The sequence below is a fragment of the Ammodytes marinus genome (genome assembly GCF_949987685.1).
Source record: "Ammodytes marinus genome assembly, chromosome: 4".
In the NCBI taxonomy this organism is placed as follows: domain Eukaryota; kingdom Metazoa; phylum Chordata; class Actinopteri; order Uranoscopiformes; family Ammodytidae; genus Ammodytes; species Ammodytes marinus.
The window spans coordinates 35,452,819-35,477,026 of record NC_137233.1 but is presented as its reverse complement, the minus strand read 5'-3'; the positions used below and the strand labels follow the sequence as shown (position 1 = coordinate 35,477,026).

General features: G+C 41.8%; 1 protein-coding gene across 9 annotated transcripts in view; it reads right to left on the bottom strand.

Moving 5' to 3' along the window:
- Nucleotides 1-24,208, bottom strand: part of foxp1b (forkhead box P1b) — a 222,337-nt gene that overhangs the window by 78,680 nt on the left and 119,449 nt on the right. For all 9 annotated transcript variants that reach the window (XM_080025667.1, XM_080025672.1, XM_080025674.1 and 6 more), the window contains one exon: nt 4,079-4,228. In XM_080025667.1, the coding sequence (XP_079881793.1) occupies nt 4,079-4,228 (150 nt within the window). The remainder of the gene's footprint in view (nt 1-4,078; nt 4,229-24,208) is intronic.

Below are 24,208 nucleotides of genomic sequence, written 5' to 3'. Positions count from 1 at the left end.
CCTGGTGACCCCAAGCATAAAGTAGTGAAAGCAACAACCATCATAGCAACATCTTTACTTTTTTCTTCTCAAAACCGTATTAGCTATGTAATTAATGTACGGAAGAGGATTAGGGCCACACATAAGAAAACAAATGTAGTTCTGACTTTATTCTCAGAATTCTGACTTTAAACTCGGACTTCTTTGGACAAATTGATCTTGAAGATAGAGTGAAGCAGCTGCGAGATGTATGACAAGACGTTTAGCTCTGGGGTCAAGATGGGCCCAGACTGCAGGATGAGCTTTAATTAGCAGAATACTGTATGTCATTCAGAGATAAACAAATACTTGTACCTGTCTGTCTGGACCTTCTTTTTTCATAATGGCAGCTTCAACCAAGGCAAAATGTAACATACAACATTAAGAGAGCAGAAGGCAATTTAAAGTGTTAGTTAGATACTACAGCGATGCCTGTGTGCTATCTTCACAAGACTCTGGCATGAGAGGGGAAGGGAGGGGAGGGGAGCGAAGGGGTGCTGATTCTCTTTTCAATAGTTGAGTGACAGCTTGGCCAAGCTCTCTGTATACATTAATAAATTAGAATTTTAATTTTGTCTTTGTCTGCAGGAGAGGATGGTCTAGTACTTCACTATGTACCAACAACTGGCTGTGAGTACGCTGGAATCTAGCCGTTTGCTGGTCCCCCTCTGATGACCTCTGGAGCACAATTCCCTGCCAGGCTGCAGGGAAACTGTTTAGTTTGATCCTTTCAACTTATTTGAATCCTGACAAATACGCACACAACCCAAAGGTCATCACAGTCATATTTCATCCTCTGGAGCTGTGCAAAAGACATCTGCACAACAAAAGAGAGGCCTTTTCACCAACCTGACATTAGACCTAGCCGCTACAATAGCTCATTAAAAAGGGGCCCCCAATGGGTTAGTAAGGGTATTAAATATTACATATAAACACACACGTAGAGAACAGGGCCTGCCGTATTAATGACCAAATATGCCCCCAAGTCGTTTGCAAATTTCACACCGACACAAACAAGCACTCCTTCTTTAAACAAAGATATATCTATGAGGCGTAAATATTGCATCAGATATGCAGAGCAGCTCATACTAAACATAACAAAAATTTAAAAGGTATTTATTTTCCTAGCATCACAGGCAATCCATATAACTATCCTACTGCTTCTATTTAGTACCAGACCCTTCACACTTGCCCACCCCTTGCTTGTCTCTGTCTATTCCCCCACCTGGATCAACCACCCCTGCTATACAGCTCCTCCTGCTGCTGGTGGTAGGGACCTGCCTTTCCTTTAATACTGTGTGTGCTGTGTGTGTGAAGTGCAGAGATGAAAGCCAAACAAGAAAAGCACACAGTCTCCTATGCTCGACCAGACCTTTCCTTTTTTCCACTCGCATTTCTGCACTTTCTCCTTCTTTAAAAGGGTTAACACAAGCACTTTTCCAGCACCTTAAAAAAAACGTTCAACTTTTCAAGGATTTTATACATTGCCCCGTTAGTAAAATGTAAGGGTGTTTCATACATTGTATATTGAATATTGCAAATCAATAAACAATATAAGATATTAATATAAAATAGAACAAGCACTAAAATCCAATTTAAAGAGGTGTGCCCTGTGTGGTATTCATTTATGGGTCTGGGGCCGTATTCACAAAACATTTTATCTTAGCACTAAGTGTACTCCTAAGGAGCACTAAAAGTTCTTAGTAAGGAGTAATTTCTTAAAACCTATTCACAAAGCTGATAAGACCAACTTTTACTAAGGAATGGGAGGGACTCCTAAGCTAAGACTAGAGGGCGTGGTTGACCCTGTTGCTATGGATGACGTCATGTTCATACCTTCTATGCCCACAGTGGTTGGCTGAGAGGGAATGAGTCCCTAAGAGTGAATTTATGATAGAAACACTGTGGGAGATATCCATATCGTGTCGCTGTATTAAAGTAAAGAGTTTTTATATACAATTAATGACAAGTGACACTGATTTAACATGAAACCAAGATACTGCAGGGTTTCCCACACCTTCGTTCACAATTAGCCTACAATAGCGCCACATAGGCCTATTCATTTTAAATATTACAATGATTTGAATCGGAAAAAATATCCTCATTGAACAGCTGCACGCCATGCACTCTCACTGTATTTCTCTCAACGGCGACTATGCAGCAATAGTCAGACAGCGACAAACCAGGAAATTCACCATTTAGAAACAACAGCTGGCGAAATCGTAAAGTGCATGCGGAAGGAAAAAGGCGAGACGCGCAACTATACAGTAGCGGACCTGTGGAACGGAGGAGATGCTGCGAAGCGCCACATATAGGCCTACTCTAGTAACAAATTAAACCCAAACGTGACACCAACAGTAACTTTCAGTGTATCATAAACCCAAAGCAACTGCAGGAGAAGGAACTTAATAAATATTTTTTTATATAAATATGATATATATAAATGTGTCTATACTTTCTAAATATAGCTTTACTAAGATCAATAAACCCTTACAGCTATTAAAGGTACCTTTTACAAAGCTCACTATCATTACATATCTCCAAAACACCATCAAATGGTTGTCTGTGATTTACTCTTAGTGACTTAGGAGTCCTCTCGAGGACTCTTAGCTTTTCATAGATTTAGGAGCTAGTTTTAGCGCTAAAAGGCTTTGTGAATTACACCTATCTTAAAAAGTTAGGAGTCCTAAAATTAGGAGTGAAACGCCCCTTATTTTTGAGAGTTACTCCTAAATCAGCACGTTTAGGACCTACTCTTAGCCTTAAAATGTTTTGTGAATACGGCCCCAGATTTAGAGTCAATGGCTTGTATAATGTGGCAGCTTTTGAAGAAAAATCCAATATGTTCTTTAAAATATTTGTCAAAATGTAAGAATTCCAAATTATCAATCAAAATAAGTTTGCTATTATAATTTGTAACATTAAAGCCAAGTGAGCATGAATTGCATTGAACAAAAATACGTATGGGTCCGTATGGATACAATCAAGCATTTTACAGAAAGGTTTGCAGATCTCACTCATATTCCAAACCCTAAAAACTAAATATTTAAAATCATGCATTTTTCAAACTTTCCAGACTCTGTATTGGAACCCTGTTTTACCTGAACTGTACACCACCTGAACTGAGCACAGTGAATAGAAAAAGGCTTTTCAGGATGTATGTTACTGCACTGGAATCAGTCTACAACTACTGGATGAGATTATGTTATCCAAACCACACAGTGCAGCTACATGGGACAACTAGATTGGATTAAGACTGTATACCGAACTTGCCACTCGAACAGACCGCGTCACTTGTCTGAGTATACATGGCCTTTCAAATATTCGATAAATGGCCGGAGCATTGCTGACCCTGCTATGCTAGGTGGCGCTGTAGCCCTTTCAACAAGTGGTTATAGAGCCACGTCCGGTTCCCTTCCGGCAACAACACTACTATTTATTACGTCATCTCCGTCCACCTCCTTGTGAAATCCCCGACAGGGAACCCTCGAGCGCATACTGCAAACTCCGATATGCGATAAATGCAGACTATGAACGAGTTATCTAGGTGTTCTTATCTGACTTCGCTTGTCCGTTAATGTGCCGATTTGTGTGCGAAGTAGATCAGATAAAGGTGTTTACATGCAGTTTAGAAGTCCGGTTGAAGTCTTATTCATTTATTTACCCGATTATGAGTCTGCATGTAACTGCACTGACTGAATTCTTACAATCTGGCCTATATGTTTCACAACAGCCCCTGTTTATATGTACTGTTCCTTCTAATGTTCTACGTCAGGCTTCGGATGACTAATGGTTGAGTGTGTGTGTGTGTTGCTAAATCCCACATAACACATGAGCATACATAACTGCAAAATGTTGCACTGCCAATTCTAATTTCCTGTTTGTGAACTTAGCCAAGTTGCTGTGCTTGCTTTGCACACTTTGCTCTGGAGAATGTTGCATAAGTTGACTCTTTCATTATTGGAATAACCACAAAGTCAAATGAACAAGCCGTCCTGTGATCAAGAGGTAATAAATGAGTGTCAGGTGTCTAGAGAATGACAAACATATTGACAGTTACCTGTATGGTTTGCTGCTTGTCGTTGGCTTTGGGGGATTTGCGGCCGGCGTTTTGTTGAGACTGCAGTTGTTGTTGTTGTTGTTGTTGTTGTTGTTGTTGTTGTTGATGTTGATGTTGCTGGAGGAGTATTTGCCGAGCAACTTGTAGAGCCTTACAGAAAAAAGAAATATGTATTAAGTTTAAAAAAATATATATATATTAACAATCCAATAAAAATGCAAAAAGTTGATATGCCGGAAGTCTCGCGGGAATACTTTGATAACTGTTTTCAGAGCAGAGGATCCACTTACAATATTCTGTTGGCCTTTTGATAGATAACAAACAAACAATTACAGATCATTATTTATGAATGCAAGCAGGCAAAAACAATCCCCTTCTCTAACACACAGAGAACAATGATCTAGATGTCAAAACTAATTCACATACAGAAAGAAGAAGAAGGCAAAAAAAGGGCAGCCATCCAGGAGAAATATTTATCTGTTGATAAGTTGAACTTACAGAAAACACAAGTTGTCTCTCAGAGACACTTGCAATCAGTTCTTTTGATCCTCCTTTTAGCTTCAGTCCAAACTCAGAATAGAAATAAAAGGCTTTACGGCTGCTGCCCCCAATATCTGTGAAAGGACACGGCCTTCTCAGTGGAAAACAAAATAACGTGCTGTCACATGTTTATTGCTCCAGCTACTCCCTTTTCCCTTACGATAAATAATCAAACATGCCATCCAGAGCAAACAAAGCAGGAGAGAGAGAGAGAGAGAGAGAGGGGGGGAGAGAAATAGAGAGAGAGAGTGAGAGAGAGAGAGAGCTGATGGGGGAGTGGGGGGGACAGTGGTCTTTACAAAAATCTTACTCTAGCGATACCAAGAAAAGTAAAAGCGTTTTGTGTGTTCCCACAGTAGAGCTTGGCCAGCCTTTACACCTCCACCAGTAAACCATCTGGGTAAATAACTGGCCTCATTCTTTCCATGTTTCTCAGACGATCGCTCCCCACAATTAAATAAACAGTTTCGGGGGCGACACAATTCAACAAGCTCATCTCAACGGCATCCGCAAAGTTCCAATCCCCTCAGTCAATTATTTGAGAACTTTCAGAAACTGTAAAAAGTAAATGGTTTGGAATGTTTAAAAGGAGAAAAATAAAGATGGAACAACGTAAGTGAAACCTGTAGAAAAAGACTGTGTGAAAGTAAGAGAGAGGCAAACAGCAAGCTCTGTGGACGGATGAAAAGATAGAGATAGATATGAGAACCAGTAAAGTCTGATACAATACTTCAAGATAGAAAAAAGGGGGAGACAGAGACGGTAAGAGGTTGGAGCGAATAGCTGTACAATGGTCTGTGGTGTGTGTGTGTGTGTGTGTGTGTGTGTGTGTGTGTGTGTGAGTGTGTGTGTGTGTGTGTGTGTGTTGACCCTCCCAAACACACACACACACACACACACACACACACACACACACACACACACACACACACACGGCTGTCGAGATGACATCATGAGGCATAAATATGACCACAGGCTACAAAGAGGCCACACTCCCTGGCGTTTCACCAAGTTTAACCTTAAAGTAAATTTTTTCATTCTCTCTATCCATCTGCCGTCTTCGCATGTGAAGATAAATGACAGAATATCTCTCACTCTGCATGCTGAATTTGTTCTCTGCTTTGAAATTGTAGTGGGGGAACTCCCCTCCCCGCGATGCAAGTATGCTCACAATGAAAGTGTATAAATTGAAACTAAGAACGATGTGAGCAATATTAACTCCCACACCAGTAATATTTACATGTTTAGACGTGCAGCTTGTTTTCTACAGAGGAACATACGTTCCAGTTGGAAACGGAAACAAAAACATGATTGGAAATGACAACGGGAGGGGATCGGAAAAGTACGTACACAATATATTATTTAGATTGTCGGTTGCATTCAAACAGAACATGTTGATATTTTTTCATTGCATGTTAAAGCCTTTTAATAACGGAAAACAGAACAGTATATAAAGTGTTAAAAATTGCCACCAAAAGGCGTGGAATTACGGTCATGCCGAAGAATAAACAAAGTTTTCTATTTCCACTGTAACTGATGACACATGCAGATAATTGTGTGTGTGTGTGTGTGTGTGTGTGCATGTGCGTGTGTGCGTGTGTGTGTGTGTGTGGGTGTGGGTGTGTGTGGGTTTACGACCCAAGGTGTTGGAACAAAGAGAGTTGAGTCAACAGGATATGATAGGAAGTTCAGACAGTACTGGATAAGAGATACATTTCTGGGAAGTCTTTCCCTAACTGTCATCTTCATTTGAAGTAGAGAGAGAAAACCCAATACTCTGCATGTTAAACCAAGGGACTAATGATGATAAAAAGTACGCTAATACTAATATAGAGGCTATTAGAACTATGACAGGGAAAATAATTCCATGTGTTACTCCAAGTGATGTTGTTTGCAGATCATTAATATAATTAATGTGGTGTGTGTGTCAGTGTGTTTGTATACAGCACTGCCTTTGTTTACATCCTTTTGTAACAGGATTAGAAGATTACATGACATTGGCAAATTACGACTGGATTAAGGGGACAAGCCCCATTACACATATCCTCATACCATTCAAGTCACCAGCTTCATCTCATTATTCTTGCAATTAAAGCAAAGGCAATAATTATGTGATCATGCACTTGAAAACATAGTCAAGGATCATCTTGACACTTGAATTGCACTGCTGCCTTTGAGCATACGCCTGGAAATGGTGGCTTAATAACTTTACTATGTGACTTTTAAATGCCAAACATACAAGATGAGTGAACGCTGATGTTGTTATAGGAAATAAAGAGAGCGAGAGAGAGAGAGAGAGAGAGAGAGAGAGAGAGAGACGAGCAGCCTGAGAACCTGTGTTGTGAGGTCTGCTCCATGTTGAGGAATGTTGCCGTCATGTTTGTGTTTAAAAAAAGGCCACTGGAGCTGGCATGCCTTTGAGAGGCCTAATGCTGGGGCTAAAATAACCTATTGTGAACTGTCACTGCCATGTTTACACAGCAACCACTCCTCTATTTCAGCGCTCTACCCTTCCCTCCCTCCCTGGAATTGATCTTCTTTTGATCTTCCATTCAAAGGTATACTGGACGTTTGACAGACGTGCGAGCAGAAGAGCTGCTCCAGGCAAATGTGATAAAGGTGAAACATGATGACAGGCATGAGGCGTCTCTGGAACACTGCATGTTGTCTCAGTACTGTGTTAATAGTCTAAATGAGGTGACACGTGAGGTTAAACTGATGGGTTACTGAAAACTATATTCAGGCCAGATAATGATGACTAGGATAAGTTGCCCTGAGAACTATACCGTACACTTGGGAAATTGACAGAATCATACTTTTAATTTTCATGTATTGTATTGTATACTTGCAGGTGAAAAACAAATCTCCAGGTTTATTAAGACATCTATAAAGAGAGACTTTGCACCATTAACTCAGAAATGAGAAATATAAGGCAGTCCTTCTTTTCTGACATTGTCACCAAAAACATTAACAATGCATGTGCCCTGTTTGCTACTGTTGACAGGCTAACAAACCCTCCTGTGTCTGAACATGTACCCATGATGGCCTTGCAATGAATTTGCCTCCGTCTTTACTGACAAAATTCAGAAAATTAGACTACGGATCTCTGTCTCAATACCGGGTTCAAGATATGTGTTATCCCTATGTCCACTTTAAATCAATTCAAATGCGGTGGCACAATTGTATCTGATCAACCACAAAAACCTGGAGGACATTATACAACACCAGAACTCATGGACAAGAGATGGGCACCGGATTGAAACATGGCGCCCATTCATTCCTATGAAAGCTGCTCATTGGCGCAGCGCAACATACATAATCAGAATTTTCTTTCGCATCATGTGTGCCTAACACGCCCATAAAGCTTGACGCGCAGTGCACGTTTCACAGGGTTCCAGATGTAGAAGTATTCTTGTTCTTTAGCATTGTAAGCTAGAAGTCGTAGGCCCTGTCGCTACACGAAGTGAGGAGCCTGCACGATATGAGGTGCGCATGCGCAGAACGGCCGCCATCTTGGAAAGCCCGCAGTCGCCTAGGCAATGCACGTCAGCATCCTCAGCCCCCCCCCCCCTCCTAAAGTTCCCCGTGAGCACACACAGAAAGTCCTTGGGTCAGCGGCCCCGTAACTGAATTTAATTCCAACACGTAATCAGTATCATGTTTAATCTTTCTATCTTCATAACAAACTAAATTTCATGAAAATCGGTTCAGATTTGAGCGAGTTACAGTCTGTTTTTAGTGCAGTCTGTATCTCTCCAAAACACTTTGGGCCGCTGACCCACGGACTGTGTGTGTGTCCGAGGGGGGAGGGGAGTGAGCCGAGGACGCTGATGAGCATTGCCTAGGCGACTGTCTAGAAAGGGCTGTGGTAAATAAAAGTATTAGTGTTAGGCATAGATAGTACAGGTCCTTCTCATATAATTAGCATATTGTGATAAAGTTCAATATTTTCTGTAATGTACTGATAAACATTAGACTTTCATATATTTTAGATTCATTGCACACAACTGAAGTAGTTCAAGCCTTTTATTGTTTTAATATTGATGATTTTGGCAAAAAAGTAAAGAAAAACCAAAAATCCCTATCTCAAAAAATTAGCATATTTCATCCGACTAATAAAAGAAAGGTGTTTTTAATACAAAAAAGTCAACCTTCAAATAATTATGTTCAGTTATGCACTCAATACTTGGTCGGGAATCCTTTCGCAGAAATGACTGCTTCAATGCGGCGTGGCATGGAGGCAATCAGCCTGTGGCACTGCTGAGGTGTTATGGAGGCCCAGGATGCTTCGATAGCGGCCTTAAGCTCATCCACAGTGTTGGGTCTGGTGTCTCTCAACTTCCTCTTCACAATATCCCACAGATTCTCTATGGGGTTCAGGTCAGGAGAGTTGGCAGGCCAATTGAGCACAGTAATACCATGGTCAGTAAACCATTTACCAGTGGTTTTGGCACTGTGAGCAGGTGCCAGGTCTTGTTGAAAAATTAAATCTTCATCTCCATAAAGCTTTTCAGCAGATGGAAGCATGAAGTGCTCCAAAATCTCCTGATAGCTAGCTGCATTGACCCTGCCTTTGATAAAACACAGTGGACCAACACCAGCAGCTGACATGGCACCCCAGACCATCACTGACTGTGGGTACTTGACACTGGACTTCAGGCATTTTGGCATTTCCTTCTCTCCAGTCTTCCTCCAGACTCTGGCACCTTGATTTCCGAATGACATGCAAAATTTGCTTTCATCCGAAAAAAGTACTTTTGACCACTGAGCAACAGTCCAGTGCTGCTTCTCTGTAGCCCAGGTCAGGCGCTTCTGCCGCTGTTTCTGGTTCAAAAGTGGCTTGACCTGGGGAATGCAGAACCTGTAGCCCATTTCCTGCACACGCCTGTGCACGGTGGCTCTGGATGTTTCTACTCCAGACTCAGTCCACTGCTTCCGCAGGTCCCCCAAGGTCTGGAATCGGCCCTTCTCCACAATCCTCCTCAGGGTCCGCTCACCTCTTCTGGTTGTGCCTTCTGGTTGTGCAGCGTTTTCTGCCACACTTTTTCCTTCCCACAGACTTCCCACTGAGGTGCCTTGATATAGCACTCTGGGAACAGCCTATTCGCTCAGAAATGTATTTCTGTGTCTTACCCTCTTGCTTGAGGGTGTCAATGATGGCCTTCTGGACAGCAGTCAGGTCGGCAGTCTTACCCATGATTGCGGTTTTGAGTAATGAACCAGGCTGGGAGTTTTTAAAAGCCTCAGGAATCTTTTGCAGGTGTTTAGAGTTAATTAGTTGATTAGGTTAAGAGCTTGTTTAGAGCACCTTTTCATGATATGCTAATTTTTTGAGATAGGAATTTGGGGTTTTCATGAGCTGTATGCCAAAATCATCAGTATTAAAACAACAAAAGACCTGAAATATTTCAGTTGGTGTGCAATGAATCTAAGATATATGAAAGTTCAATTATTATCATTACATTATGGAAAATAATCAACTTTATCACAATATGCTAATTATATGAGAAGGACCTGTATATGCTGTTGCCCATGGACATATAAAGATATAAAATGTACATATAAAAGCCTTAGCGGGCTGTCAAAGATGTCAGCCATTTTGCGCATGCTTATTCAAGACAAAGGGCAGTGAAAATATGATTGTTTAAAAAAAGTTGTCTTGTGTCTCACTTTACCCCAGCTGTGGGGTAAACTGAGACAGACCAGAGAAATCAAGGGAGTAAACTGATCCACTTACTTTTTCCACTCTGAAACTACCATAACAACACATGTTGTAACAGTTAGAATCCTGACAGTTAGCTTGAAAACCAAATATTCCAAAACTAATGTCAGACTATTAACAGAATCATGGAGTTTGGTCAATTAAGCAAAATATTTTTCTGAACACTTGAAAGTAACTCTGATCAAATATAACAACTGAGCTAAGGGCGCCCCCTGATGATAATCAGGGGGCGCCCTTAGCCCTTAGCTCAGTTGGTAGGGCGTCCCCCCCATGGGCCTCGGCCAGCAGCGGACCCGGGTTCGATTCCAGCCCTTGGTCGTTCTCTGCATGTCACTCCCCTCTCTGCCCCATTTCAACTCTGTCTCTACACTATCAATAAAGCAGAAAAATGCCAAAAAAAATATATATATATACACTCACCGGCCACTTTATTAGTTACAGCGGTTCATTTTCTTGTTAACACATATAACTTATCAGCCAATCACATAGCAGCAACTCAATGCATTTAGGCATGTAGACCTGGACAGAACAACTTATTGAAGTTAAAACCGAGTATCAGAATGGGGAAGAAAGGGGGTTTAAGTGACTTTGAACATGGCAATGTTGATGATGCCAGAAGGGCTGGTCTGAGTATTTCAGAAACTGCTGATCTACTGGGATTCTCACGCACAACCATCTCTAGGGCTTATAGAGAATGGCCCAAAAAAAAAATTATATCCAGTGAGCGGCATTTGTGTGGACATAAAATGCCTTGTCAGAGGTCAGAGGAGGATGGGCATACTGGTTCAAGATTATAGAAAGGCAACAGTAACTCAAATAACCACTGGTAACAACCAGGGTATGCAGAATACCATCTCTGAATGTAAAACACAACCAAGCAGATGGGCTACAGCAACAGAAGACCCCAAAGGGTGCCACTCCTGTCAGCTAAAAACAGGAAACTGAGGCTACAATTTGCACAGGCTCACCAAAATTGTACAATAAAAGATTGGAAAAGTCTTGCCTGGTCTGATTGGTCTCGATTTCAGTTGCAAAGTTCAGATGGTAGTGTCAGAATTTGGCGTAAAGAATATGAAAGCATGGTTCCATCCTGCCTTGCACCATCAACCATGCAACGTTAAAAGTCGCTTAAATCCCCTTTCTTCCCCATTCTGATGCTCGGTTTTAACTACAGCATGTTGTCGTGACCACGTCTACATGCCTAAATGCCTTGAGTTGCTGCCATGTGATTGGAAGATACGCTTTTTGTTTTTATAAGCAATTGAACAGGTGTACCTAATAAAGTGGCCGGTGAGTGTATATACAATCATATGAAAAAGTTTGGGAACCCCTCTCAGCCGGCACTATAATTGACTCTGCTTTCACAAAAAAAATATAAAAGTGGTATGTCTTTAATTTACCAGGAACAGCTAAGTACTGGGATGTTTTCCAAACAAAGAATTTTTTAAAAGCAGTATTTGGTTGTATGAAATAAAATAAAATGTGAAAAACTGGCTGTGCAAAAATATGGGTACCCTTGTGGTTTTGTTGATTTTAATGCCTGTAACAGCATGTAAAACTGATGAATTTAAACACAAAGTTGGTTGGATTATGTTGTTAAGCCTTGAACCTCATAGAAATGTCTGTTTAATCATGAGAAAATGTATTTTAGGTGCCTAAATGCAAGTTGCACTTCTCTTTGACTCTCTGCTGAAGTGAGACAGAATGGGATCATCAAAACTGCTCCCAAAAGATCTTAAAAACAAAGATTATTCATTATCATGGTTTAGGGGAAGGCTACAAGAAGCTTTCCCAAAGGTTTCAATTGTCAATTTCTACTGTAAGGAACGTTGTCAGGAAATGGAAGGACACAGGCACAGTTGCAGTTAAACCCAGGTCTAGCAGACCAAGAAAAGTACAAGAGCGGAATATGCGGCGGATTGTGAGAATGGTTGCACACAACCCAAAGATCACTTCCAAAGACCTGCAAGAACATCTGGCTGCAGATTGTGTATCTGTACATGGTTCAACAAATCAGTGCAATTTGCACCAAATTGGCAGACTCCATTTTCTGGCGATGGTTGGTAGTCGGACCTGGGTGTCATGGCCTTTAGAGCCAGCTAGTGTCTGTGGGTCAAAGAACAATCAGAACCAGCTAGAACAGCTTGGGACTCAGAACACAGGACTAGACCCAACTGTCATTTTCCATCTTTTGAGTCTTTGAGTAATATTTTTCTGCATTTGTTTTATTGGGATCATTCATTGAATAAAGACATATTACTTAGAGTCTATTGATGTTAAAGGTCACTCTCTTGTCCCCCACATACATACGTGCCAAACCATGCCCTTGCTGACACCCCTTCAACCATCAACCCCCACCTCCAGCCCTCAGTCTTTTGTCCTATTCAAACTAGTCTCCTTGCTAACTCAAATATAATGGATTCAGTAAAAGAGGGCACAGACACTGTCTCACTTTACCCCACTGCCACAATTTGAGAAAAAAATACCTCTCTCAACAATTCAGGCTAATCTTCAGTTATCATCATCACATAGTTTCATATGTTGGTAGTTCATCAACATGTGTGATAGAAGTTTTTCTACCTGAATCAATTTGCTTTGGCACAACAATCGATTAAGTTGACAGCAAGAACATTTACTTTTACATGCAAGAAATCAATTTTTGTGAAAAAAACATGCTTACAAAATCACCATGAGGTCCTCTCTTTCATGGCCAAGGGGAAATGATAGGGTCTTGAAAACATATATCTCACATACAGGGGGTGTCTCACATTGCCCGATGTCTCACATTCCCCCATTACTAGACCGACTTGAAAACTGGGTGGGACTATCTGGCACTGTACTAAACTGGGACTACTATGTGTCAATAGGCAATTTCACATCTGAGCGAACAAACATTACATGCGGGGTCCCCTAACGTTCCATTATTGGGCCTCTTCTGTTTAACATCTACATGCTCCCACTAGCTCAGATTATGAATATGAACAAATGATGTTACCATAATTATGCAGACGACACACACATTTACATAACCATATCACCAGGAGACTACAGTCCGATACAAGCACTAAACAAATCAATGATTGGATGTACCAAAATGTTCTTCAATTAAAGAACAAAACTGAAGTAAGTGTCTTTGGTGCCAAAGAGAAACAATTAAAGTCAGCGCACAGCTTAAATCTGTTATGTTAGAAACCACACATCAAACCAGAAATCTTGGTGTTGTCATAGACTCAGACTTGAATATCAAAAAACACATTAAATCAATTCAGTCAGCATACTACCTCCTTAAAACATATCAAGAATCAAAGGGCTTATGTCTCAGCAGGATTGAGAAAAACTTGTCCATGCATTTATCTTTAGTAGACTTGACTGTAACAGTTAATTTGCAGGCCTTCCTAAAACTAAGACAAAAAAAGTGGATCACATCACCCCAGTTCTGAGGTCTTTACACTGGCTTCCTGTCAATCAAAGAATTGATTTCAAAATATTGATGTTGGATTATAAATCACTAAATGTTTTAGGGCCAAAATACATTTCTGATCTGCTGATACGTTATGAACCGTCCAAGAGCTCTCAGGTCGTCTGGGACAGGTCTTTTTATTTCAAATAATTTTTTTATTCACTTTTCTAGTGTCTATTCTATACTTGATGTATTTTAATCTTGATGTATTTGATGCCCCTGTAAAGCACTTTGAATGGCCTTGTGTCTGAATTATGCAATAAAAATAAACTTGCCTTGCCTATACTTGTTTTTATGAATTCCAAATAAAAAGTGTACTTATTAAAGCTGTAGTCAGCCATTCTGGACAACGCTAGGCTGTGTATGAACACAGTTTTTTTTATTTTACAGCGCCGACACAGTATGAACAGAAAGCGGATTGTAAGGAGATATTCACTGATTTTGACAAAAAATATTTGAGTAAACTCCACCTTTAGTTTACTTCAAAATAGCAAATTAAAAAAGATCAGAAAAAAGCAGGACTTGCTGTGTGATGCCTAACTTGGATTTATGTAGGTTACATGCTCCTGTGTATCTACATATTCCCTATTAGCCTTTTTGGGAGGAAGGCTTGTAACTAGAATAAGAACCCAACTGCAGAGACATCCCCTACATAAAAAATACACACACTGTTTGTGGGTTTGCAATGCACGCGCAGTCGCGCACACACACACACACACACACACCTACCCTGTTTCCACCTGGGATCAACATCTGATTTTTTGAATCTGGTTACAAGTGGCCAGCTCTCAGTCCGTGTGTTCACACTTGTATTTTCAAATGTGTCTTCTTTGTCTACTTGTGATCCGATTCCATTTACCCGATCTGTATTTAAATCAACACGTACATCATTTCCGTTTGCATTGCTGTTTTTAACCGGTGGGGTTCAAACAAGTAAACATACAGGGCTGTGCAGTGCCACAGTTTTATTCGCATTTGCTATTAAAATGTAGCCTGGAAATCCAGACCCTGATATCTTGAACGATAGAGGGTCTGGCCACGATCAATAGTAATTTCCAACTCAAGGGGCGGCTCCTACTCGTGCATTTCAAATGCCACTGCACGCAGTTGGATAGCACTACAACCAATCAGAGCGATGCACAAGGCGACGTAAGCCCCTTTCGTTTAGCGAACAGCTGTTAAACTGTTAAATTAAACGTTTGCCGTTGTCGGTCGGCAAAATAGAACATTCCACTTACTTGCTAATGAAAGATTTGAGTGCCGTCTTCTAAATCGTTAAGGGTCGAGGCCAAAGCAGTCTCAAACTCACACAGCATATCCGCAGCCATCTCTGATGTTTACTATCACGGCTTCGACGTCGCATGCACGTCACTGTCGTCATCCGGTAACGTCCTCCCCAGAGTACCATATAAGGGGCTCTGGCGCACCCGCCAGATTTCTGGTTTTCTTGATAAGCTTCAATGGAGCGTGTCCAGACCAACACGCGCAGCAAATTTAATTTGCCAGTGCCTAGTGGCAGGTCTGGGAATGCCAGGCTAATTAAAATGCATTACATGCGAAGATAATTACCAGTCTAGGTTGACGAGATAGGCTACTGTCTCATTTAGACAAGAAGGACACTGCTTAGAGGGCTCTACATTAACACTCGCCAAATGCGGGTACTATCATAGTATATAAAAGTAAAAACTCTTAGGCGAGTAAGTTATTACGCCACTTTGGCTGGTGAAAGATGTGTGTTTGACGGATGGCTTTTCTAACGTCTGCTACACTCTTGTCACCACCACCTATATGCAGTTAAGTTACTTTACGTGCGAACAGAATATTGCCTGTGCGCCTTCACATTAAAAGCCTGTTACTAGCCAAACGCGAGTTGACTTTTATTTTTAAGCAGATAAGAACAGGAAGTAGTTGCCTTGCAGCTCTCCAGTCAATAGCAGCGATTTCCGTGTTTTCAGATTTACGCAGTGAAATGAAAACAGAGGACAGAAAGCTTGTCATTTGCAATACTGGCGGATGCAACTAACATTCATGAGGCTTCTATAAAAGCTGCATGAACGCCAGTGATGCATTTTCAACATATTTCCGCTCAGGCAGGGGGCAGCAGTTGAGTAGGAGGTCTCTAATGTGGACAAAAGTCACATTGCTGTTTCCACTACCATTTGAAGGCGGACACATCGGACACAAGCGACGTAAACCACCTCCGAATGTGGTTTTTGTGATCCGATCTCACTGCGTCTTGAGAGTGTTTTCACCTGTAGTTAGAGCTGTCCAGACGTGATCCGATCACAAAAACCACATGTTAAAGAAAAATGAAAACGGGGTCACACACACACACACACACACACACACACACACACACACACACACACACACACACACACACACACACACACACACACACACACACACACACACACACACACACACACACACACACACACAATGGAGTGAACCATCCAAGTGCTTTTGATTAGAAAACACCCTCAAGCACACGACAAAGGTTTTTATCAGCAGCAAAAGGCGGCGCAATTGGATATCTTTGTCATTTGCAGTCCTCTTTTATATCCCCCCTGTTTCAAATGTGTTCAAAGTTCACACCCTCTTCCCCATGTTAACACAGCTTCCTTAATAAACAACAGGCATTCTTATCTGCATCTATACTTTCACAGCATATTAGTGAATGGTGTCTCCTCTGTCCCTGGGCTATCACGCTGCTCTGATAAGGGAACTGCTAAGTACTGGATGTCTTTATGTGGATTATTTACAGGCTTTGAGGTCTCCTGCTGCTAAAGCCAGCTCTGGGTGTCTTACAAATCCCAGCTCAGAGCATTGCCACACAGTCAAGTCTGCTCTTTGCTCAGTCCCTCACTGCACCTTTTCCCACTACGCCAAAAGAGAAAAAGAAAATAAAAATAAGTCATAATTCAGATTAGTTTTTGTCATTTTATGTAACTTCCCTGACCTGCAACAGACCAAATCCTACTGTAAAGGAACAGGATTAGAAAGAACCATTCAATTTGTGTGGAGGACACACACTACTCACACTACCTCCAATTTTCTGAATGACAAACAAATAGTAGAAAGGGAATGTGATAAAAGTTCCAGTAGAAATAGCGATGATTTCCATGGGGAGTCAAAGACAGTGAGAAATGGGGCCAGCGTTGTTTGTTCAGGCTCATCAACACGTAGACCCTCTGTAGTTCTCTAAACGTCCGGCTCCTCTGGCCACAGCTGGGGAAGACCTTGAGAGTGAAATGGTTTCAAGCAGATTGCACCTAATTGCTAGAAGATGTGCAAGCAGGTGTAACCGGATCACTGCGGCCACTCAAAGAAAAGAAGGAGGAAGAACGAGACATGCATCTGTTTCTGTGTCTCTGAACGTGTGTGTGTGTGTGTGTGTGTGTGTGTGTGCACGTGTCTGCATGCGCATGTCTGCATGCGTGTGTGTGGGTTAGCACCGTGCTTCAGTGTATTTACTCGGCAGAGGCATCGTTTAGCTGTGTTTTAAGTCAGTAGAGTGGGGCTCAGAGACAGCCAGCAACAACTCGTCTATAGGTTAGCTCTTAATGTAGTCCAGCTCAAGAGACTGTGGGCCCTCTGCTCTCACTCTGCACTCTGTGGGGCCTTACACGCCTGCAGCATAAATGTCAAGGTTATTTGCTGGACTTTCTTGACTGATCGCACGTCTGAACTCACCTGACATTTATCACTTGTGCTGTTTCCTGCTCATCTCCTCTGTGCTAGCCTTACCACACTGAGAGGTTCTGCTCTCAACAGTTCCTCAGCATGAGATGCTACTATGTTTAAGGTGGAGTCAGCCATTCTGGAGAATGTGTGTTGTTAAAATCACTTTTTGTGAAAATCAGTGAGTATCTCCTCGTAATCTGCTACTTGTCTGGAAAAAAAATCCAGTGTTGATACACAGACTATAGGCTCTGTAAACAAGGAATGTTTCTAGCTAAGCTGGGCCCTCTTTGTTCACAGAGTCTAGGCTGCATTTATTAACACTGTTCAGTATACACATAGTTCGCAAGGTAGCGGATCGTGAGGAGAAAAAGATTTCGACAAAAAGGGATTTTGACAACAAACATTCTCCAGAATCGCTGACTCCACCTTTAAGCTGATGTAGCCTCCTTCAGGACACAGCTCAACAAGCAAAGGTCTCCGATCATTTCATAAATGATACGGCCGATTGTAGCCGACTAGCCGGTGACAATGAAATCAGAAGACATGCTGCTCTATGGTCATCATATGACAGATATGGTGTTATAGGTGTGATGACTATGCAAACATATGACATTCACTTGGAATAATACTTTTTAATTGGAATGCATATGATTTGTAACTTTTTGGTGTAGGTGGGGGGGATTTTTAAACACTTAAACGGATAAGCAGTGAGGATCATGTCTATTTATATTGCAGTTTTTTCTCTCCCACTAATACAGACTTTGCAATGCAAAGCAGGGAACGGCTGGTATCCCCGGTAAGTATATAATTAATGCCATTTCTAAAAAGCCACTCCACATGGAAAACAGGCATCCCAATGTGCTCAAACCTTGGGCATTACAGGGCCCGCACAACAACACTCTCCAGCCTGTGTTTGGATTTCCCAAACTAATTCATGGAGAATACATAAATAAATCAACGTTTAATATACCCACTTCAAACCATTAGATTCCCCTTCCTCCCTGCGCTTTGCAACTAATCTATTAATATTTATGACAACACTAAACATTACAAATTTCCACGTTTACACAATAGGAGGTGTGTGCACTTACAATAGACCAAATCTGACTTTAATAAAATCTCCATTTTGTTTGTCCAACACACCTGCTGCACTCAACCCCCCCCCCCCTCTCTCTTTGCCCATAACAGGTAATACAGAGCCCTAAAAATAAATGACTAAGAAAACACAAGATGAAAGTCAAGTTATTAACTGTGAGTGGAGATGGAAGAGAGCGGGCTGTGAGGGACTGATGAAGGAAGGAGTGGAGTGAAACAGAGGGAGGGGGAAGACCAAAACTTTTTGAAACCAGCTTCCAGAGTAAAATCTTAAAATGACACATATAATTTATTTTTAAGTTCTTAAGCCATGTTTACACGGTAACAGTCTCACTGAAAACGGAAAGCTTTTCCCTTTAGGTTTTCAAAAATGTCCACGTTCAGACGCAATTGTTTTGAAAACTTTCATCAGGCACGTGCAATTTGGTGCATCTAAACAATCAGTTTAATGTAACCCAAAATGAATGCCACTAACGTTCATAAAGCCTTTGGTGTAAGCTTAGGGTTACAAGTTTAGCAAATGACAAGCTTTCTGTCTTCTTATTTCACCGCGTATAACTCGTGAAAACAGAAGAAATGCTGCTAGTGACTGGAGCGCTGCAGAGCTGTGAAGGGGCTGTGTGAGCGGCTACCTTCCTGTTACTTCAAAATAAAAGTCAACTCACATTTGTCCAGTGAAATGCTATTAATGTGAAGCAAGTGAAATGCTTTTAATGTGAAGCCAGCCTTAATGCTCTGTTTGAATTAAAAGTAACTTAACTGCTGCGAACTGATCTATAGATAGTGTTTTTTAATATAGAAAGCTGTGTCCCTGGCATTAGACACAAGTTTATATGTCGCTAGAAAAGCTGGCAGAGCACACATCTTTCACCAGACAAAGTGGCGGGTGGTCTCAATAACTTACTACTCACTTAGACTAAATGTACCTGCATTTGGCGAGTGTTATATTCGAGCCCTGCACGAGACTCTCCGCTGATCACAGTGATGGTGCAGCGGAGATACAGTGCATGTTGTCTTCTAACTTCTAACCTGCGTGTAGCTATTTGACAGCAAATGTAACAGACCTACGCATGTGTGGAGTGAAGCCATGACGTCAGCGTTACTGGAGTTGAGTTTTGGAGTTGAGTTTTGAAAAGATTCTACCCTGGAACCTGGTTTCATGCACCAAATTGCAGCGGGAGGGCAATCTATACTACAAAGTTTCACTGCCAACTACTGGCCTGGCTTGCGTTTTACAGAGATTAAAGTCCTTTTTGCAGCTCCGTGTGTATGTGAAGTGTATTCAAAACATTGGTGTCTTTAGTTTTAAAAAACATAAAAGGAATATGTTTCCCGTTTATAAGGAGAACGTTGTCGTGTAAAGGTCAACCTTTATTTAGAATCTCGGAAAAAAAATGTAGGTGTCCCTCATCTTCAATGGCGCCAAGATACAAGAAAACACATTCTGAAAAAACAAACAAAAAAAAAACAATACGCAATGAAAACAATTGCACTCTGTGAAATGCTTTCGGACAATCGTCTTGAAATATCCAGGAGTAGTGAGAGTGAGCAGCTTAATGAGAAGAGCCGAGTAAAAAGAGAGATGGAAAGAGAGGGGCGAGGAGGAGGATGTAGCAGAGGGGAGTGTAAAGAGTGCCCCAAACAGGCGGATCGGGGCTCTGGGAGCCTGGTACAGGGGGTCAACTACCCCTCCCCTCTCTCCCACCCACCCAGCCCTGCGAGGTCAGCTCAGCTATGCAGGGCCCTGACAGCTTCCGTTTGCTGTGTGTGTGTGTGTGTGTGTGTGTGTGTGTGTGCGCGCGCTGGGGTGTTTGTTTGGATTCCCCCAGCCTTTGCTTAGCCAGCAGCTTAACAACAGATGGCTAAAGAAGAAGGGCCTCTATTCAGAGTGTGGTCTGCAACACACCGAGGAAGAGTACACAAGCCGCCGCCGACAAACACACAGAAGACACAACGCAAAGCGTGCATATGCAAATTACATGGAGTTGCACATGCTGCAAAGGAGGGAGAACAGCAAAAGCTTGCTGCAAAAGCAAGTGCAGCACATACACGTGCATACCGCGTTTGTCTGATTACACCCAAACAACCATCTGAGTGAAAGCGTTTTCAGTCCCCCGCCATTATTAAACGAACACTGTGTTTATGACGGCGTTTGTGCGGTGTAAACTCATAAACACCCCGCCGGAGTACAAGAGGAGCTGTCAACTAAATATTGTTTCTCTGGCGAGTCGCTCTTCCGCCTCAATTACGCCTTTCAACCATCCCAGGCTCAGTATGATGAAGTGGCAGTAAAAATCATTCACATTAATACACCATTGTGCATCTGCTGCTAAAGGTAATTAAAGAAGTAAATGACTCATAAGAATAGACATATTAGCTGCAAAATGAGAAAAGGCAACCGGGGCTGCCTCATGAAAATATGTACCATTAAGATACTGCATTTTCATATTGGGGGTAATCAGCTCCACTAGCGTGATGCTGATTTAATCCACTCCAGTGGTAAAAGTCTATCAGCGCACAGCCGCGTGTCACCCATCTCCTCTTATGTGTGTCTACCCTGCCAAGAGCCTGGGCATTTCACTTTAGTATTGCCTGTGAATGGCTCCCACTAAAGGAGAGAGGTCACACACTAGGCAAGTCAGTCGGAGAAGGAGCGATTAATGCTTAGGTGTCATTTAGAGGCAGATGGAGAGAAGAAAACAAATAAGAAAGAGTTGGAGTAGGATAAAAATTAGCTGAAAGAGTGAGAGACAAAAATTAGGAGGCCAATGCCCAGACAATGTGGGAAGAAATCAGCATGGCAGATCTCAGCAACCCCTCTATCTCCCTGACCTTAGCTTTTCTTTTGTGAGTTCTGAGCATATGATGCCTTTAGGATGCCCCGCACTGAATGAGCCAAAATATCCGTCAAATATCCGTCAAATATCCCTCAAGTTGATGAAGTGGGAACTGGAAAAGAGAAGAGGCATTCCCAACTGTGCCGGATATACTTAGAAAACACACGCATGCACCGACTCCCCGATTGCATCTTGGTTGGAAGTGTTGCATCACGTCGTATAGCGGGGAGTGTTGTGCTTGGGAAAAACGGGCGATTCCAAGAAGCCCAGCGTGAGACCCAAAATACTCCGATTTAATTTTATCACGCGTGAATGATATTGTTTAGAATGGGAAGATCCTATCCGCCCCGGTCTCATAGACAGGAGGACTCAACAGTATTGATACACCCCAAGACTTTCGGGGATACGACCAGTAAAACCCCCTAATCTTACAAATTTAGTTGTGGTGAATATAGATGAATATAGTGCTACACACATCTACAGAATAGCGAGTGATCAGGCAGTTGCCACAGGGCTCTGAACTGATGGGCTATGTCTGTCAGCTGACCACTCTTTGTCCTCTGAACCGCAGGGCGGGTGCATTACCTCATATGGATGAATAATCCGCTAATCACTAAAACAGACAAACAAGCGTGACACTGCCCAAAGCTAATGTCTTGATTGTGCCTTTCAAGATAGATTAGAAATGACATCTGCTAAAAGACAAAAAAGCAGGCCACGAGTATATTCTCAAAGTATGCTGCTGATTTCATTGAGACACAAACTGTAAAATCTCTCTTCTCATAGGAGTTAAAGGTGGAGTCAGCGATTCTGCAGAACGCTTGTCAAAATCACGTTTTGTTCAAATCAGTGAATATCTCCTCACGATCTGCTACCTGACTGTACTGTGTGTGAGCTGAAAAGAAATTCCTGTGTTAATACGCAGCTGGTGGGCCCCCTTTGTTTCCATACTCTTTGTTTACATAACCGTTTACAGGGCCTATGCTGTATTCTCACCAGATTGTTTCCGATGCGCACACACAGTATGGACAGGTCTTGAGGAGATATTCACTGATTTTGACAAAAAATCATTTTGAGAACAAGCGTTCTCCAGAATCGACGACACCTTTAAGTAAATAAGCCTTTGTTTTAAGTATCAGTAGCCTTTATTCTAGCCTTCATATGCTTCACGACTGCATCTTTACCTGCCGTACTCAATGCTTTGAACTGTCCTGAACTGAGACCTAAAACAGCATGAGCTGCTGAGGGACATTTCCCACTGTGTGTGCGTGTGTGTGTGTGTGTGTGCGCGCGTGTGTGCGTGTGTGCGTTTGCGTGTGTGTGGAGCGAGAGTTCCTTTGGAGGGAGAGGATCTTCTATAAATCACAGGCCAGTCCAATTGGCTATGGATTGAGTTGCAGCGGGGAGCGAGACAGCTCCCTGGGAATAGCAGTGTCTCTGTTGAAGTCATTCCAAGATGGGTAATATGATCCTATGCCGCCAGGAATAAAAGGCAGGGAAGAGAAAAGGAAAGGGGGGGACAAATCTGATTGCTCAGGCCATAAAGAGGAGCAATCTCCCAGCAGGGTCAGACACATCACACTGGACTGTAATGTATCAGAACTCTCACAGGCAGATGATATGACACATGGTAGGGGCCTTACTTTTTTTTGGTGGTTCACAAACAGTTTTTCAAAAATCATTGCGAAATTGTATTGTCATAGAAAACTAGCAAGATGTGGTACATGCCTGAGAAAACACAAAGGATTGCCACTTCTTGAGCCGGGGAAGATGAGGATCTTCACTCTATTTGGTAACATAGATCATCTCAGGGTAGGGTGTGCAGAGATTCATCTTTCAATGATCCCATGTTAAGAGTTCTAGAGTTCTAAAAACTTCATTTGATACCAGGATTTATCCAATCAGAAGTTATTTTGTAATGTAGGCCTACATTGTTATAAGAAAAAATTTGATATATGATATTTTTGAGCACCAGGATGGTTTTTAATGTTTGCAAATGCAACCAAAAAGATGCAGTTCTGACATACCACAGGAAAAGCATCTGGCGGATGTTCATTGGGTGACAAGTTTGAACCATTGATTAAAGCAATGATGGTATCTGAAAAATCCCACAGGAATTAACTGTATGTTTAAAGCTGGGGTATGTGATTTCTGATTGGTCAAAATTAACATGAGCTGTACACTCTGACCAACCAGAGCGAGGCTCGGATTCTTAAAAAAAATAAAAAAAATAAAAAATGTAATCTGATTCTCTGTTCTTATTGGCTGTTGGGACAGTCCATTCACTTTGGCACGACTTTGTTGGTGTAGAGCGTGTCAGGGAGGGACCATAGGGGAGGGACCAAAGAGAACAAGTGGAGCGGTTGAGGTATTTGGATTCAAATCTCTATCCCAACTGCCATTTTCTCCCCAAATTCTCCACCCCAGCTTTAAGCAAGAAGAACATGAATAACCGCTAGTAGTAAAGTACCCTCCCAATGATCATCCAAAACATAACAAATGAAGAGTGTGTTTACTTTGTACTGACACACATAACAATGGTATTACAACAAACAAGACACCACAACGATTTAACATTACACAACCACCTTAATCTGCTACCAAGTTACATTTCATTTGGAAAAACTGAACCTCTCTGATCATCACTAAAAGTGGTGTCATCTCTCAATCAGACTAGCTGATCAATGAAGCTGATACTATCACACATTAGTGGCAGAAGTCATGATCATCTGAACAGGAAATACATGTAATAACATTAAAGGAATTGCTGAAGCGTTGGAACCATTTCT